Source organism: Notolepis coatsorum, assembly GCF_963971535.1.
Source record: "Notolepis coatsorum genome assembly, chromosome: 3".
Taxonomy (NCBI): domain Eukaryota; kingdom Metazoa; phylum Chordata; class Actinopteri; order Aulopiformes; family Paralepididae; genus Notolepis; species Notolepis coatsorum.
The window spans coordinates 48,642,152-48,661,324 of NC_140167.1; the positions used below are offsets into that span (position 1 = coordinate 48,642,152).

General features: G+C 41.6%; 1 protein-coding gene across 2 annotated transcripts in view; it reads left to right on the forward strand.

Annotated features, from left to right (window-relative positions):
• Window positions 1-19,173, forward strand: part of ppp2r5ca (protein phosphatase 2, regulatory subunit B', gamma a) — a 108,662-nt gene that overhangs the window by 74,559 nt on the left and 14,930 nt on the right. For both annotated transcript variants that reach the window (XM_084310720.1, XM_084310721.1), the window contains exons 9-10: window positions 1,743-1,913; window positions 3,443-3,570. In XM_084310720.1, coding sequence (XP_084166846.1) covers window positions 1,743-1,913; window positions 3,443-3,570 — 299 coding nt within the window. The remainder of the gene's footprint in view (window positions 1-1,742; window positions 1,914-3,442; window positions 3,571-19,173) is intronic.

The window sequence follows — 19,173 nt, forward strand, 5'->3', positions numbered from 1 at the left end:
ACAGACAGACCTGCTGGGAGCACCAGTGCGACAAGGGAGAACATTAAGTCGCACTGAACTGATTTTCGGTCGCACAGTGCGACTAAAATGGTCGCACTTTGGAGCCCTGTGAGACCAAACGCACTGGCATGTCGGACTGAGACAAGTTTAAGTATCTGAACCAGGGGTGTACAGTGCGACATATATATCGCACGTGCTACAGCAACAGCTGTCTGTGCGATGGATGGATTTACTTCAGTAGCACTGGTGCGATAGGGATTCGGTTCATATAGATACTCTTATTTTGAAAATCCTGTAGCGGGTCTCATTTCTGCCCACGCGCAGCTCCAGCTAGGCTCCGAAAGCTAGTAACGTTCAGGTGCATATGATACTCTTATTTTGAAAAAACTCTTGTGACAACTCGACGAGTCGTATCCGCCCTATCCGTGCTTCTGCAAGGAGCAGCGCGTTGGTCGGTTGGTGCGCACTGCTGCGTTAACACAGCAGTGCGCCTACACGTCCCGAAATAAGTCCGTGGTGTTTTTTCTTTCTCGCAACGGGTCAAATGCATCTACATGCTTTGCACCGTCGCCATTCCTTTATGCGCACATCGCCCGAAATTAACGTTTATGTACCATTACAATCACTACAACGTTAGCAAGCTAACAAGCTAATCCTGATCAGAGGCGCAGAGCCAGCAGACACAGTGTGGAAAGGGAAATGGGGGGGCACTCTCTCCCCTTCCCTGTGTGTGTGCGTGCGTGCGTTTGGAAAGACGATGAAGTCACTAGTCAGGACTCAGGACAGGAGTATATTATAGTAAACTGAGGATGGACAGATAATGATGATATTCAAATATAAACAAGTTTCGAGAGGAGTGGAAGTTTGAAGAGACTAGACTACAATATGATGCGGGGGTGGTGAGTTGAAACAGTGTGTGTGAATGAATGAATGAAAACTTTATTTAACAGATTGCAGAATGGGTACAGTACGGCTCAATACACACAATTGTTAAGGGGATGCAGACCAGAGAAAGACGTTTGTCTTGTTTACATCAGTGTCCCCCATTGTGTGTGTGTGTGTGTCCCAACCGACCCCACTTCTATGTTTCAATAAATTATTTGCATTTAAAACTATTAACGCTGACTCATTCCTTCAGTCCACTCAAAATTATGCTAATATTCCTTATGTTGTTTATGATATTAATTGAAAATAGCATATGAGAGTATCATAGTAATAATAACACATGGCGATATACTAAATGACAGCCAAACATGGCACTGCAACTAAATAACACAAATACAATAGGCACATTTGTGACTGTTACAAATATAACACGTTTTATACTTGTGCTACAAGATTTTGGCCTGTGCTACAAAACTATCAACCTCTGTAGCACCAGTGCTATGTGCAAAAAAAGTTAACGTACAGCCCTGATCTGAACATACTAATATAATGATCATTGGTAAAAGGAACACGGCAACACTATGGGAAATGTGCTTGCCATCTTCTCCAGAGTCAGACAAGAAGATGGATACCAATTAATTTCCCCTCTGTGCGTTCAGTAGAAAGCTATCCGGCTGCAAGCTAGCCTAGCTTAGCACAAATTAATGGAGGCGTATACGGATCAAGTTCAAGTTCTCAAGTTCTTTAATAGTTGTCATACAGAAGTACAGAATACTTTCATACAAAATGCTTCTTACTGTTACGCTCCAGAGCCTTTTAAGTTCCTTGGCATGATGTTTCCTCTTCCTTCTCCCCAGGTGGTGATGGCTCTGTTGAAGTACTGGCCAAAGACCCACAGCCCCAAGGAGGTGATGTTCCTCAACGAGCTGGAGGAGATCTTGGACGTCATCGAGCCCTCTGAGTTCGTCAAGGTCCAGGAGCCGCTCTTTAGGCAGCTGGCCAAGTGTGTGTCCAGCCCGCACTTCCAGGTACCTTGACCACAGAAACACGGCACCCGGAAAGCTGAACGACCACCAACATTATGGGGAATAAATCCCACCGTCACTATTGTCTTCCGTCATTGATTCTTTCATTAATTCAAACCTTAATTCATTTCCGTAAGAATCATTAAGGTTTTCTCTTGTTTACAAGGACATCGAGATTACAGGCAAGTTAAACCATTGTCAAAACGCAAATTTAGGAGTGTAAGAAATCAGTTTGACAGTAGGTCATTGAGTAAATATGACAAAAAATTTAAGAGATAAAAATAAATTGTTACATACTGAAGCGGAGAGATTTGTGATCATGTTTTTTAATTGTCGAGTGTCAATTGGGGGGACAGTGGGGTATTTACTTTTTGTGTGACTTGAAGGTCATTCCAAGAAGCATTAAAAGCATTAAAACAAAATACTTGACTTTCCAAATTCAGTCTGCACTCTTGAGACATGAAGCCAGTCATCTGAGCGTGTCGGATAGGGTCCATAATTCCCATCTAGCATCATAGTGATATAAGGTGGTAATTTCCCAGCAATGGCCCTGAAGATGAACAGTTACCGATGTTTATTTCCCCTCTCAGAGAAGCCCAACCCACTTTATCTATTTGCTATGACTTCATTGTACTACTACAGTTGTACGATCACATTAATATGATGGATTATTTATTTATTATAAGAGCTTTGCAATGCCTGGCACTCTGTATTTACATAGATGTTTCTGTGATGGTAAAGCAGTTGCATGTCTTTAATTTCAAATGAACATAGACCAATGTTGTTTTCAACCACATTTGATTTTCGTCATATTTAATAATAATTTCTTGGTGCATGTCAACAGGCAAAAGTAGATGTATGTAATTGTTTCATAGGTTTCTATGTTGCATTGTTGTGGCTGATTTCTTGTCCGAGACTATGGCCATAGAGAAGATCCTTCCAGAACCGAAGAAGGTTGGGGACTGGGGAGCTCTCTAGATTTTAAGTCATAATTGTTCTGTCCAAATGATCATGATCAAAAGGTCCACGTTTTTGAGAAGAAAATAATGAAGTGGGACACGGGAGTCCAGCTCCAGTGGTCTCCCACAGCGATGGGAAGATGGAACAGGTTATTAAAAGATCGCCTTGAGCCTCGTCTGTGCTTCACACAGGATGTTTACCCTGAATGAGGTCTTCTAATATCCACTTCTATCTTTGATAAGGCAGGGGATTTAGAATTTCGAGGAATTGCACGCTAAAAACTAGCTCACCGCTACAATGCAGGTCGTCCCCTGGCGTCACCAGCTGCAGCGCACTCTAAAAAAGAAAAAGAAAAAAATGGCTACTTAATAAAACATAGACGGGGAAAAAAATGAGCTGGAGCTTCACACCCCCCTAACCCCGCCCCCCCCAAAAATTACGACATGGCTAGTCAGTCATGACCTATCGAGCTCCGCCTTCTTTTCTTGATCCTCCAATCGCAACTGTTGTTTCTGGGCGCCACGGGACTGTGCATGGCCTGAGGTTTATGTGTCGTTCTCTCCAACCTGCAGGTGGCAGAGAGGGCTCTGTACTACTGGAACAACGAGTACATCATGAGTCTAATCAGCGACAACGCAGCCAAGATTCTGCCCATCATGTTTCCCGCCCTCTACCGCAACTCCAAGACCCACTGGAACAAGTGAGACACCCCGCTATAACCTCTCTATATACACACTGTAAAGATCCACTGGAACAAGTGAGACACCCCGCTATAACCTCTCTATATACACACTGTAAAGACCGAGTGGAACAAATGAGACGCCCTGCTATAACCTCTCTATATACACACTGTAAAGTTCCACTGGAACAAGTGAGACACCCCGCTATAACCTTTATATACACACTGTAAAGACCCAGTGGAACAAATGAGACACCCTGCTATAACCTCTATATACACACTGTAAATATCCACTTGCATACTTTTGTTTATTGTTATTTGCACAAACATACATTCTGGAGTAAAATAAGTAAAAGAAGAACAGTTCAAATGTGCAGGAAAGGTCAAAAAGCCCAAGGGCTTATAAGCCACCTCCCCTCTTAAACCTATATATAGGATAACTACACAGAAAATGGTTCTGTTTGAAATGTTGTAATTTCTTTGACATTGAGTGATAACTTGTTTAACTGAAACCAATGGGGAAAATGAATGCGTCCAGAATTTGCTTTATCAATAAGGGAATCAAAATTATTGTCAGTGACGAAGAGATTTGTGTCATCAGCTAATAATATAGGTGACGATAAACTGGATGCATTTGCAAGATCACAGACATTAAAGCGCTCAGTCTTGAGACGGATTTCCGTTAATTTGATTCGGAGTTGTGACGGATTAATGATTTTGTAGACGGAACAACATAAGCACCCGCCAAGCACCAATGGCGGGCAGGTTTTAGGTTTGGTGAGTGACATTTGCGAGGTCTGAGAGGTCTGTCCGCCACATGGCGGGTAACAAAATAGTCATGTAAAATAATTAAAACTGCGGTGTGTTTTGGTCTTACGACAGTCGCCTTTTTTGCAGCCTCGCGTGTCGATCTCTCCTTGTTTACCGACGTCACATCCACCACCTGCTTATGTACCTGCTTGCACTGTAACGTTACGCACGCCTGCTATACCGATTACTTTAGCTAACATTAGCTTAATATCGTTAAATGGAAGGATTCGAATTTAAACTATAAATAAGCACGTCTCATACTGGTTTCATAATACAACGTTTCCGAATGGACGTTTGGATTAAACAAGTGTATGCAGTGATGCTTTCCCAGCGGAACACAAGCTGCTTAACATTACAGGTATGTGTCATGCACGTTAACGCAGCTAACGTTAGGTAGCAGGAGCCGGCCCGTCGGCCAACAAAGTTGTTTCAACAAATTGATTCACAAAATGGATTATCATTCAAACGTTATTGAAGCCTCCCGTGACCAGTAAGTAGGTACTACTACTCAACCGCAGCAATGTTCACCAGGGCTCTACAGTGCGACCATATTACTCATTTGCCCCTAATAATGTGTGTGCGAACCGGAAAAATCAATTACTCGCACAGTGTGCGAGTGAAGATTACAACCTTTCTCTCCGCTGCTAATCGTTCAAAAACTACAAGTCCCACATTGCACTCAAGCCAACGGTCCAATCACAGTAGAGTGACGTGACTCGTTTCAAGGAAAAGAAAGGAAATGACCAATCGGAAGCTCTCATTTGCTTTTTTACTTCCGGACAGTCCGCCATTGCCCTAAGCGAGACTTTTCCGAGACGGTAACATTAAGTTAACTTATTCTAGTCTTACCAATAGCAATAGATTTTAGAACACCTAGATTTATCGATAGCAATAGTAATATAACGTTAATGCAACAAAACGAATGCCTTGCTTTGTTAATCATAACGTTGATGCAGTAGCGTATGTCGTTGTGTTGGCTGTAATGGACATGAGAATAGCAACACTGTGTACACATAAAAATTGCGATTATAATCTATTCTAACATTTTCAAATCGATGCAGTTGAATTTTCCCCTTAGGATCGATGCATTGTTACACCCCTACACCAAAGTCACTGGCCCACTGTGCGTGTGTGTATGTGTGTGTGCTAACTTGGCTAGCGTTATCAACAGCAGAGGTGGGCAATAGGGTCCAGCTGCAGCGCCGGAGTGCAAGCGGTGTGACGTAATTGGCAGAATCGACTGTCAATCAATGATCTACCTGACACGCAAACTCATAAACAATGTTTCTGTACTGGAGGTGTACAGTATTTCAATAGGCAACCCTGAAAGGATTCTTTTTCTAGAAGAGCAACACTAGCCAAAACATAGGCATTGTATGCATTAAAGGGGCAAAAGCTAAAGTTAAGTGACTGTTACTTTTGTAGCAGTAGTTCAATGTCACTGCCTTTTTTATTAGGCCTAGTTGTTGGCCTACAACTTTGCCACAGTAGGCATTAATCACTTAATAGTTCAAATGTGTCCCATTCCCGTTTGCACACGCAGATACACACACACGCACACAGTGGGCCATTGACTTTGGTGGTATGTGCTATTGCACAGATGTGTGTCCCGTTTGCACACGCACGCACAGTACAAATATACATTTATTTAAATAAATAAAAAAAAATATCTTGAAATATTTTCACTGTGCTCCTAAATATTGTTGTGTGCTCCTACATTTTTTCACTTAGGAGCACATGTGCTCCTTGGGAAAAAGGTTAGCGTAGAGCCCTGTTCACTATGAATTGAAAATGGGGGACCCTGATGTAAACAAGACAAGCGTCTTTCTCGGTCTGCATCCCCTTAACAATTGTGTGTATTGAGCCGTACTGTATTGCAAACCATTCTGCAATCTGTTAAAGTTTTTATTCAATCGCTATGTGCCTAAAGTCAAGACTACACAGTACTGAACTAGAAAAAACCTGTGAGTAAGTCAAGTATGCTGGAGTGAGGCGCAGACGGAAGTGGCCATAAAATACCAGAGGGAGGTGAATGAATGAGAACTTTATTTAACAGATTGCAGAATGGGTACAATACAGTACGGCTCAATACACACAATTGTTAAGGGGATGCAGACCAGAGAAAGACGTTTGTCTTGTTTATATCAGGGTCCCCCATTTTCAATTCATAGTGACATTTATGACATACACAACATACATGACATCATGACATTTATGGCATAGGGACATACATGACATACAGGTATATAGTACTGTTACATTTGTGACATATACGATATGCAAATATACAGTACTGTTACCCATAGATCCTAACAGAGAATCAGGGTTCCCACGGACCTGGAAAACATGGAAAACATGGGATTCATGGGATTCATTTTCCAGGTATGGAAAGGCATGGAAACTGAGCAAAAGTGACCAATTACATGGAAATAGAAACAGTTGTCCTGGAAAATTGTATTGGATGATGTGTAATAAAATGTAACTATTGAGCACAGAATTAACATGAGTTTATAAAAACCCTTTACACGTGAACAGCTTTTACTGTAGATAGAAATGGATGATCCCATGTTGTAGAGCATGCTCTTGGCATCCTATATGGTATATTGGATGTTGGAATTTGATGCAGGCAGCTTGGTGAGCCAATGGAGCCTTGGCATCTACAGTGAAACTTCTTATGCAAGTTTATCCTCAAATGTAAGTAGCTGTGTTTTAACGTTAGTTAGTAAGCAGTGCAATCTTGCTAACTAGCTAGCCAACGTTAGCTCTCATAACGAGCCAGTTAGCCAGCGCCAGGTACAGTAGCTAGCCAACGTTAGCTCTCATAACGAGCCAGTTAGCCAGCGCCAGGTACAGTAGCTAGCCAACGTTAGCTCTCATAACGAGCCAGTTAGCCAGCGCCAGGTACAGTAGCTACCAACGTTAGCTCTCATAACGAGGCAGTTAGCCAGCTCCAGGTACAGTAGCTAGCCAACGTTAGCTCTCATAACGAGCCAGTTAGCCAGCGCCAGGTACAGTAGCTAGCCAACGTTAGCTCTCATAACGAGCCAGTTAGCCAGCACCAGGTACAGTAGCTAGCCAACGTTAGCTCCAGGGGCGGGGCTAGGGGGTGGCTACTTGGGCTCAAGCCCCGAATGTTTTCTGAAAAGTCCCGAATCTATTTTAAATTTTTTTTTTTTTTTTTTTTTTTTTTTCTGACAATTCATCATTGTTACATGAAAATATGTTTGCACCAGATTTAGCAGAAGCTAATTTCCATTTGTGGTCTATCCAGCTGCTAACTGTATTTGAGTGAGTTAAGTCTTGGTGTCATGGTAGACTCAGACCTAAGCTTTAAATCACAATCAACAAGTTGACAAAAACTTAATTCTTCCACCTTAGAAACATAGCTAAAGTACGGCCATTTATAAATCAAAAGGACGCTGAAAACCAGATCCATGCCTTTATTTCAAGCCAACTCGACTACTGTAATGCACTCCTTACCGGCCTCCCGAAAAAATACGATGATAACTATTTTATTGCAATGCACTATTGCATTATTTTATTCTATTTTACTAACTATTTTATTGCACTGCACTATTTTACTTTGTATCAGTGAATCATAGACGCCTGGCCATAAGAGCATTCGGAGCATCTCTGCTCTCCCACTATTGAACTTGGGGGAGCAAAGGTATGCTCTTGCTCCACCACTTTTTGATCATATGAAAAATATGATATACCCCCCCCCCAATATATAAATCTAACCATAACTATGTTATGGTTAACTGAGTTTTATAGTGAAAAGAGCAGCTTTATTGGTCAAGATTGAAGGCTCTATATTGCAGGAAATTGCACGTACAGGTTAATTAAATTCAAAAAAAATCTGCCGCTTGCCTGCAAAAAAAATTAAAAATTAGAAAAAAAATAAAATAAAAAGACGGGCACCTATCTGGGCTAAGCCCCGGATCTCCTATAATCCTAAATCCGCCCCTGGTTAGCTCTCATAACGATAACCAGTTTGATTTACAAAAGCTTTTACAAACGCTTTTACAGAGTAAGAGTAGTAGGGGTGAAACGATGCAACCTCACAACGATTAATTTCGATTATGATTACGAGGAGTTGAGAAGAGTAGGAAAAGAAGACAGGAGCGGACACGAGGGGAGGTGTGGAGAGGAGGACAGGATGAGATAGGAGAGGAGTGGAAGAGAGAACATATATCAATCCCAGTGCTCATGTGTTCCAGTTCAATAAATTGTTGTTCATCTACAGCTTGTTGCATTATTTCATGCATTGATATTATCAATAAGACATAATCTCTAAGCATTTACAATGTAGACTTGACTGGTACATCTTTTAAATCAAGTAAGTAGTCAGGTGTCCTAGGGGGTTGTGTGTGTGAGGGGAGGGGGGGCGCGGATGGGGGCGGAAAACTTCAGGGGCCTATAGATCATCACTTAATATGGTACCTGGAAAATCAGGAGGTAGTATGGAAAAAAAATTCAAGGCAAGCGTGGGAACCCTGAGAATATATACATATGGGGAGGAGACTGTACATTAGGAGACTATACTGTACACAAAGTGACGTCAGACTACACCTCCCTATTTAGGAGCAAATTGTTTGCATGATTAAAAACGATGGCTCAAACATCTGTTCGAAAAACCCTGGCGAATGTTCGAATCCCAAAAACAGGCTTGGGGACAGCTCTAACTGGAGCTGAGTTGAATGTGTTAAAATAGACATAAAAAGTGAAGGATTGGACTTTGTGAGCTAACTGTAATACAATGTTATTTTTTACAATAATTTACATAACATCTTAATTACTAATGTGTATGGGAACTGACAAAAAAAAGTAATGGTAAAGGTAACGGTTAAAATGTATTATTGCAGCGGCAAAAGGCGCTGCAAATTTTTTTTGGGTGCACCTAAATTATGTGCTGGTGCACCTAAATGAAAAAGTTAGTCTGGAGCCTGAAATTTGAACTATACATAATTTGAACTACCGTATACACAATACATGATTTGAACTATAGACTACATAATTTGAACTATACAATAATACTGAATTTGTACTATACACAATACTGAATTTGAACTATACATAATTTGAACAATACACAATACATCATTTGAACTATACACAATACATAATTTGAACTATACACAATACATCATTTGCATTCAACACCTTACCCAAGTCCTTGCCAAATGCAGTGAAATCTGAGGAGCTTGGTCAACTGAATGAAGAGGTGCGAGCCTACCAGATTTAGGAGCACTGCACAGGCTAAACACTTTGAGGAGAATACTGAACAAAGTCAGTCAACACTTGCAATCAGTTTCATTTAATGAATTAAAAAACGGCATTGACATCACGTAAAAGCAAACTGGCAAAAAATATGTTCAAAATGATCTAGTTCCCTTAAAACGCTAACGCTATTAAATACAAATATATAGTGGAGGTTAAAATAAGAATATGACTTGGCCTGAAAAAAAGCCAGGAGATTTTTTTTGCTTTAATCCCGGAGATCATTCACATACATCAAAAACAAGGGTCCTAGAATGGACCCTTGTGGAACACCACATTTTAGTACAGCCAGCTGTGATCGATTACCATTGAAAACTACAAATTGCTCTGTGTTGTTTAAGTAATTTTCAACCCATTCTATAACCTGTTTTTTTAAGACCATAACATGACATTTTTGATAATAGAATTTCATGATTCACTGTGTCGAAAGCCTTTGATAAATCTAAGAAAATGCCTAAGCTATATTCATTTTTCTCCAGTGCAGCGGTAATTTTTTCTCTAAGGTGCAAAAGAGCCATATATGTAGAATATTTTTTTCTAAAGCCATACTGATGTTCGAACAAGATATTGTTGTCATCTAGATGTTTCATGATTCTAATATACCAGCTTTTCAAAATAAAAAATTAAAACAAGGTAGTATCGATAGTAGGACGATAGTTTGAGATTACAGAGGGGTCGTCAGCTTTAAACAGCGGTATATCCTTGGTAGGTCTGTCCCCGACTAAGGATTTGGATGGTCGACTAGGATTGGCCAAAATTTGACGTTAGTCGACTATTGGTAGACAAAAAAAATATATATATATATTATAATTTTTGTATTTACATTTTTTTATTTAATTTTTTTTTATCGTTCCATTTGGGCTGTGGGGGGTGCTTAATGTCTGAAGGAGTCGACTGAAGGCTTCTTGTCCTCTGCAAAAGCATGCAATTGGTCCACTGATGGATACATCTTGATATTGTCTAGTCTAGTCTAGTGTGTTCATTAGATGGGTTAAATCCTCTTTCAGTGCCTCTGTGCCTGTTTTCTTAGGCAGTTAGCCTCTGGTATGCGTGCCATTAGCGTTAGCCACGCTTCTAGGCCTCTTTTCTTTTGGAAAGAATGAATTTTTTTTTTTTATTATTATATTCGACTTAAGAGGTTGGCCAGTCGACTACGGCTCCTTTCGACCGATTAGTCGACTAATCGATTAATAGGGGTCAGCCCTAATCCTTGGCAACTTTGAAGGCTTGAGGGATAGTGCCTGATTCAAGGGACATGGAAAAAATGAATGATAAAGGATCAATAATTGAAGATGCAACCTTTTTGATCAAAGAGACTGGAATTTCATCATGGTCAGGAGAAGAGTTTTTGAGGCTCATAATAATATCAAGTACTTTACAGGCTCAAAAGCATTTAGAGGAGCATACTCTTTACTTATAAAATCAGTTGGAGAACCAAGAGCATTGCCTATATGTTTTGCAAGACATGGTCCCACATTCACGAAGAAGTTGTTCTACTATATCCCTATTCGCAATTTGGGATGGCTGTTATCTTATCCGTACCATCCTGAAATTCAGTTGTGGATGGAGAAGAGGAGTGTCTCATATTGAGTCATGTTTTCAGGGTGTCCCATCACAGGCTGTCGCGGTAACCGCACCACCGCAATCCTGTGGTGTGTCAAGGATGGAGAACAGACAACCACGACAAACGTGGTTAAAAAAATTAAGAAATACCGGGGGCGTGATCATTTTTAACTCTGTTCATTTAATGACGAGATTACCTCGTGCATCCTTTTTCCAGTAGCATGAGCTAACTTCACGTTTCCATACAGTTTACAACTCGCAGATGAGATCAGGATTTATTTTCATATGCCGGACTCGAGACCCCAATGTATACCTTTTCCTGTATTAATCTGAACCGTAGTAGAGTACAGGGGAGCGTTCTCCTAACACTCCCGGGCCGAAGTGCCGGTCATGTAACTTGTTTGTTATATCTAGCCGGACTTCGGGGTAATTCCCTCTGTAAGGTGGTGACAGTAGACCAGAAAACCGCTCTCAAGGACTGGGCATTAATTTCCGTTTGCAGCTCTCTATTCTTAATGTTATTGACTAACGTCACATGCAAATTAAGTGCTGCCTCTCTCTACCGTCCCCGCTACACTCGGAACTACATTAACGTTTCCCTACTCTCACTTCGTTACCGTTGGTTAATGTTATCATAGCTATTATCTGTAATGTCAACTGGATAACGTTAGCTTTGTTTGCAAACGTTAGTTAACGTCCGCTAACTATAACGTTGGCTAGTTTTCCCCAATGACACAAGTTGTGATATTGTTATTGACTAACGTTACAAGCAAATTAAGTGCTGCCTCTCTACCGTTCCCGCTACACTCCGACTACATCAACGCTTCCCTAATCCCTACTCTCACTTCGTTAACGTTATCATAGCTATTATGATCTGTAATGTCAACTGGATAACGTTAGTTTTGTTTGCAAACGTTAGTTAACGTTCGCTATCTATAACGTTAGCTATAGGCTAGCTATTGGCTAGTGTCCCCCAATGATGAACAATGACACAAGTTGTGATATTTAACTACTGTAGCTATGTGCATTCAAATTCACTAACGTTAAAATAGTGTTATAATAACGTTAAATGTTCGCTCAAATAACGTTAGTTTTAAGTTGGAGAAGGGATGTGTGACTATGCTGCTTGCGTAGACCTACAGTATTATATCCCACAACGCATTACTCTTAACACATTCGGGGCCATTTGGATGAGTCTAATTAATGGCAAGAGGCCCGGGGAATGTAAACAAACGTGGGGCTGTTTGTACAGCTAAATCTATACTTTATAGTATTGCTATCTGTCCATTCTCATTATCAATTGCGTCCATAAACCGTCCCTTCAAAATGGCTTAAAGAAAAAAAAATCATCAATAGGTTCTCATTTTATAGCGCCGTGAATATAAGCGTTATACGGGATTTGGGACTAGTATATTTTCTGGAAGGCTAGATATAGGGCTAATAGCTGCTAACGTTATATCCAATGGCATTTCCGTTTTACAGATGCTACAAAATAACTCGAACTGCATATGATCGGCACGATCCCAAAGCATGTATGCATGAAAGGGGGGGGGGGGGGGGGAGTCTAACTAGCCACATAGGCCGATCGCCTGGATGGCTATCAAAACAATGCCCGATCAGGCTGTAATTTACGTGAAAAAGATCTTACCGTGGTCCGGGCTGATCCCCCCCCCCCCGAGCTTTTCCCAGTTATCGATCGACATCTGGTAGATCGATATGTCCATTGGCTGATGATAAATCCCCTTATTGCATGGTGAAATCTGCGATCCGAAACGTAATCCAAGCTACATGCTGCACATCCAGAATCCTCCTACTGAAATCTCCATTGAGAGTAAAAAAAAAAAAAAGACTGATCCGTTCAGCCACAGGGCACACTGCATTAGCGCGATAGCGCCCCTAAGACGATCTGGCCGGTATTGCACCTTCTCGAATTCATGGAGTAGGGTAAATCTGCAGTGCCGCTCGGCGACCTTGAATAGGTTATTAAAATGGAATAAAAGCAATAACAACTTCCCGCGGATATATCCGTGCCTCTGTCCACAACGGGTGGAATCGAAACACGGAGATCTCCGTGCTTGGGCGGGAATGTGTTAACACTATCAGTGCCGACCTTGTTTACCTTTTTACCCGGTTGAATGCCATCATCCACTTCAATGTTAGCGTTAAAAACGCATAACTTATGTTTTAAATTATGGCTAGTTCAAGTTTCAAGTTTCTTTAACAGAAGTACAGAATACTTTTATACAAAATGCTTCTTACTGTTACGCTCCAGAGACTGTGCAAGACAAGATAAGTATGAAATAAAATAACATAGTATAGCATGTAAATTAGAAGTAAAAAAAAATGAGGTCACAGTGTTCAGTATAGACATATGTACAATGTTCGATGCAGAATAGACGTAACTGAGTTACCATATAATATACAATACTATGCAGTGTACTAATATACAATACTATATAGTGCAAGGCAGAAATGGGATGAGGTGCAATTTAGGTACAATTTACAGTAGGTGTACGAGTTGTAGTGCAAATCCTTTATCAATAAATATAAAGTGTTTGTGTGATCTAAAGTGTGGAGAGTGGGTGCTGCAGTGTGTTTGTTTAAGTGAGTGTGTGGGTGTGTGTGCTGTGTGCATTTGATGGTTGTTGCATAGTGTTTATTGTTCGTTTAGCAGCCTGATGGCCTGGGGATAGAAGCTTCTTCTGAGTCTTTCTATGCTCGCCTTAAGACTCCGGTATCGCTTGCCTGACCGCAGCAGTTCAAAGAGGCATTTGTTCGGGTGGCTGGAGTCCTTGATGATTCTCTTAGCCTTCCCCCTGCACCGCTTGTTGTAAATGTTCTGGAGGGTGGGAAGCCCCCCTCCAATTGTGCGTTCGGCTGAACGTGTCACTCTTTGTAGTCTGCTACGGTCTTGTGCAGTGCTATTCCCAAACCAGGAGGTGATGTTGCCGGTCAGGATGCTCTCTATTGTACATGAGTAGAAGTTCCTAAGGATCTTCTGACTGACTTGGAACTTCCTTAGGCGCCTGAGGAAGTAGAGGCATTGTCGTGCCTTCTTCACAACACTGTCAATGTGTGTGGTCCATGTCAAGTCCTCGGATATGTGGGCTCTGAGGTACTTGAAACTGTTCACTCTCTCAACCGGTGCCCGTCGATGCTGAGGGGGCTGTAGTCCTTGACCCCCGACCTCCTGAAGTCCACAATAATCTTTTTGTTTTGCTGACGTTCAGGGAGAGGCAGTTCTCCTGACACCACTGTGACAGATTCTCTACCTCTTCCAGGTAGGCCCTCTCGTCGTTGGCAGAGATCAGGCCCACCACTACTGTGTCATCAGCAAATTTGATGATTGTGTTGTTGTTCCGCTGTGCCACGCAGTCATGTGTGTACAGGGAGTAGAGGAGGGGGCTCAGAACACAGCCCTGGGGGGCCCCTATGTTGAGCGTGATGGATGAGGAGGTGCAGTTGCCTGCTCTTACCACCTGGGGTCTGCCCGTCAGGAAGTCCAAGACCCACTGGCAGAGGTCATAGTTCAAGCCCAGGTCCCTGAGCTTGGCTATGAGTTTGGAGGGGACTATGGTATTGAATGCTGAGCTGTAGTCGATGAACAGCATTCTCACATAGTTCCCCTGCCTCTTGTCCAGGTGTGATGCTGCTGTGTGCAGCACATGGGCTATGGCGTCCTCTGTGGACCTGTTGGGGCGATATGCAAATTGCAGGGGGTCCAGGTTGATGGGGAGGGAGGAACAGATGTAGCCCTTCACTAGCTTCTCAAAGCACTTCATGGCTATGGAGGTGAGGGCTACAGGGCGGTAGTCGTTGAGGCAAGCGGGCGTAGTATGTGTAGTATGTGTATGTGTCTAATCTGCCCGTCGCTTATCAATGCCTTGTTTGCAGTCAACATTGTCAAAACGGATTGTTTTTTAATCGGTTCATATCCTTTTTATAGCATTTCGTTCTCTCGAAGATTTCCGGGAAAATAGAAATATTCCCCCATAAACGGCATTTATTGGAATATTCTCGAATACACTAGACACGTTGTCAGTTGTCGGCCTATTTATGAATAGTTTTCAAATAAACGTTAGATTATCGATAGTATATGTGTACTTATGCACGCTATAGAGGCGGGCTGAAAAATCTATTATCCATTTCCTCAAGAACACACACACACACACACACACATAGGGACACGCTGTTATCTCAGTGAATACAGCTCCGATTACCCCAAGACTGGTAACATAGACTCCTTAACTTAGATGTAAGATGTTAGATGTTCCCCAAAAAGATTATTCCAATTCCTGATCGCCATAACAAATATAGATCACGCTTATTGATTGATTATTGGCTGCTGTAAATATATATTCCAGGCTGCATTCCAACTCGCGATCAGATCCATCATCATCAGACGGCTCGCCAGCACAATGGAGCCAGTTGGCTCCACCTCTACAGATCTACAGATCCCAGGTCAGTCTAATCGACTGACCTGCAGTTACACAGGGATAGACGATAGTAGGGGTGGGACGATACATCGATCCAGATCGATATATCGATCTATTATCAATAATCAAATAGGATCGATGCAACGCAAAAAGATCGATTCATATTGCGATACTCTTATTTTGAAAATCCCGCGAGTCATATCCGCCGGCGCCCAGTATTGTGAAACTCTGTAGCACAACGGGCAGAGCTAACAATATACTCGTTATCACCATACATAACGCTTATATTGAAACACGTTGACATTAGGGCCGTTCTTTTAACCTAAAAGTGCACTTTCTTCAACCTCTAACCTAAATTCCTTAGCAACCTGTGTTACCAAATCACGGAACGTTAGCCACGGAACGTTAGCCAGCACCAGCCAGGTCCTGACGTTAGCTCTCAGAACGTTAGCCACGTTAGTTAGCCAGCACCAGCCAGGTCCCGACGTTAGCTCTCAGAACGTTAGCCACGTTAGTTAGCCAGCACCAGCCAGGTCCCGACGTTAGCTCTCAGAACGTTAGCCACGTTAGTTAGCCAGCACCAGACAGGTCCCGACGTTAGCTCCCAGAACGATAGCCACGTAACCCTCTGCTGGCGCGTGCTGTGCACTACAATCAACTGTCAGTGTAATAGCAGTCTGTGACGTCACGGTATTGAGAATCATACCGGCGGGATCTCGAAATATCCTGGTATACTGTAATACTGTCATACCGCCCAAGCCTAGTGTGTGTGTGTGTGTTACTGAGGATGGACAGATAATGTTGATATTTAAACATGAATACATAATAAATGTATTCATGATCATCATGCAACATAAAACAATTGTAGGAAGTTTGGGAGAGGAAGGGGTTTTAGCTTGCGTGTTGTGAGTTCCAAAACATTTTACTTAAAGTTTAAAGCTCAATATATAAAAAGTGAACAGGAGGTCTATTTGTATTAAAAACAATAGATTGTTTTTCATTTAAATGTCTGGAAGAGCTCAAAAATTAAAACATCAATTGATATTTCCGTAGCCTTTTTTTAGTTGATCTAAATGTGACTGATTGTGTTAAATGGGCACATAATATCGCCTCATATCGATCGCAGGCACCTGAATCGAATCGTATCGTGGCAGACTTTGTGATATCGGCAAATATCGTATCGTTGTCCAAAGAATCTATATCGTATCGTGATGAAACTGGTGATTCCCACCCCTAGATGATGGGGGGGCATTTTTTTCCCCATCGGAACTCTTGGAGGGGCTGCTGTACCAACGGGAAACTCTGTTGATGAAATATGAATTCAGATCGCTAATAAAAAAATCAAACGACATTTCTCGTCCTCGGCACTCAACGGGGGGCATGATAAAACGAGAATAGTCGTCATCGGCATTCAAAGTTTTAAAGGAGCAGGCAACACCCTAATCTACTTTTATCACATTTCAGAATGTTGAGGGACAAATGGATCGATTATCAAACATGTTTAAAATTGTTTCGGGACTCCTACAACCTTAGACTTTTTTTCTAATCACGATTGCGGGTAAACTTGCATGTCTTAATAATGAAAAAAAATATATATACAGATTTTTAACTCATTGAGTGCCAGCAGGGCATATTTTTATCAGGGCACGATTTATCGCTTGAATGCCAGCCATTTGAGACAGATTTTCCGATATTTCATGATTTTCGCAGGGCTATTTCTATATTCTATATTATGGCTATGAGTCTAATACGCCTGTTGCTTATCAACAGGCGTGCGTTTCTGATATCAACTGGGGTTGCACGCACCTAATGGCGCCACGTGCATGCGCGCTCCCGGCGCATAAATGTCCCCTCGCTTGAGCACAGACTACAGACAGTGCCTAATTGCCTCTACGAATGGAATGTAACACATATCATTCACAACAAGTTAGGTGTGAATGTATCTGAGAACGTATTTAACACACCTGAAGACCGGCGCTATTGATATGCAAAGTAGCCCAGGTGGGTACTTGGCGAGTGCAGCGCATTCCTGTGTGCGTGCACGCGCTTTGGCTCAAATCTTACCCTGCACGGAGTGCAACCCCGTCCCAAGAGCAACGCATGCAGTCAACATGTACGAAACGGATTGTTTTTTCATCGGTACATTTCCGTTTGATACCATTTAGAAAAATGCTTGTTTTTGGAAATTTCCAGAAAAAAATTAAGATTCCGCAGGAATCGCCCTTTAGTGGAATACACAAAACGCGTTGTAATTTTTTGGCCTATTTATGAATAGTTTTCAAATAAACGCTAGATTATCGATAGTATATGTGTACTTATGCACGCTAGAGAAGCGGGCTGAAAAATCGATTATCTATTTCCTGGTCAACACACACACGCACAGATACACATATAGGGGACACGTTGAGATATACCGTAATTCCTCTAATAGTAACCCCGGCTTGTATTTGTTTCAACTGTAGCGGATACCAGGCTTGTATTAGGAGGAGGCATGTATAAGAGAGAGGCCTATATTTCTAATTTTCAAACAGATCATAATGAATAAATCAACATTTTGTGTCAGTTTGAACCCAGTAAAATGGACTGGGTTCATTTATTGAAACCAAGCAAGTACTGTATGAAATACGGTAGTAAACAGTGCAATTACCGGTGGTCAAAAAAAGTTAAATAAAGTAAAATAGTGCAATCACAATACTGGTATAATAATAATAATAATAGCTTCGTTTTATACAATTCTGAGGTAGGCTTACTCTCTTGGTAAACATTAACACCATACCATTATATGGTATTTACTGCACAGCCAGGCCAGCATACAACAATAACTCTAATATACATGAAACCCGGCTTGTATTAGGAGGCCGGCTTATAATTGCTTAGCTCAACAGTGCACCCGGTCATTAATAGAGACCCGGTTTTTAATTGAATACCGGTTACTATTAGAGGAATTACGGTATGTGAAAAAAAACTCTGATTACCCCAAGACTGGTAAAATAGATTCCTTACCTCACATCAGATGTTCTCCAAAAAGATTATTCCAATTCCTGATTGCCATTCCAAATATCGATCGCGTTTATTGATCCAACGCTGGGTAGAGCTGCCGCGGTATTGATGTTTTCCTTACCGCACACATTTGCGAAATATTTCCTACCGCTGCGGTTATTACCGCACACACACACACACAAAAAAAGTTTGAATGCATTTTTTTTTGTAGTCTACTCTTTATAGCATATAGCCTGCCTCTAGTCTAAATGTATATCTTTAGAGGATGACTTTGCAGCATGAATATTGTTTGGGATTCGGCAAGCACGCATTCGTTAAAAGTGAAACACGGATTCGAAGTATCCCCTCTGTGTCGCGACCCTTTCTTCTTCTTATTATTATTATAACGTTACTACTTATGATTACAAAGGCATTCGTTTTGTGGCATTACGTTATATAGTTACACGTTCGTATTTACCGGACCATAGCAAGGCAAGCGTTACTCAATTCATATCTCAGTTCCTTTCTTTGCTCAGAGCGTGCAGAGTTGTACCCA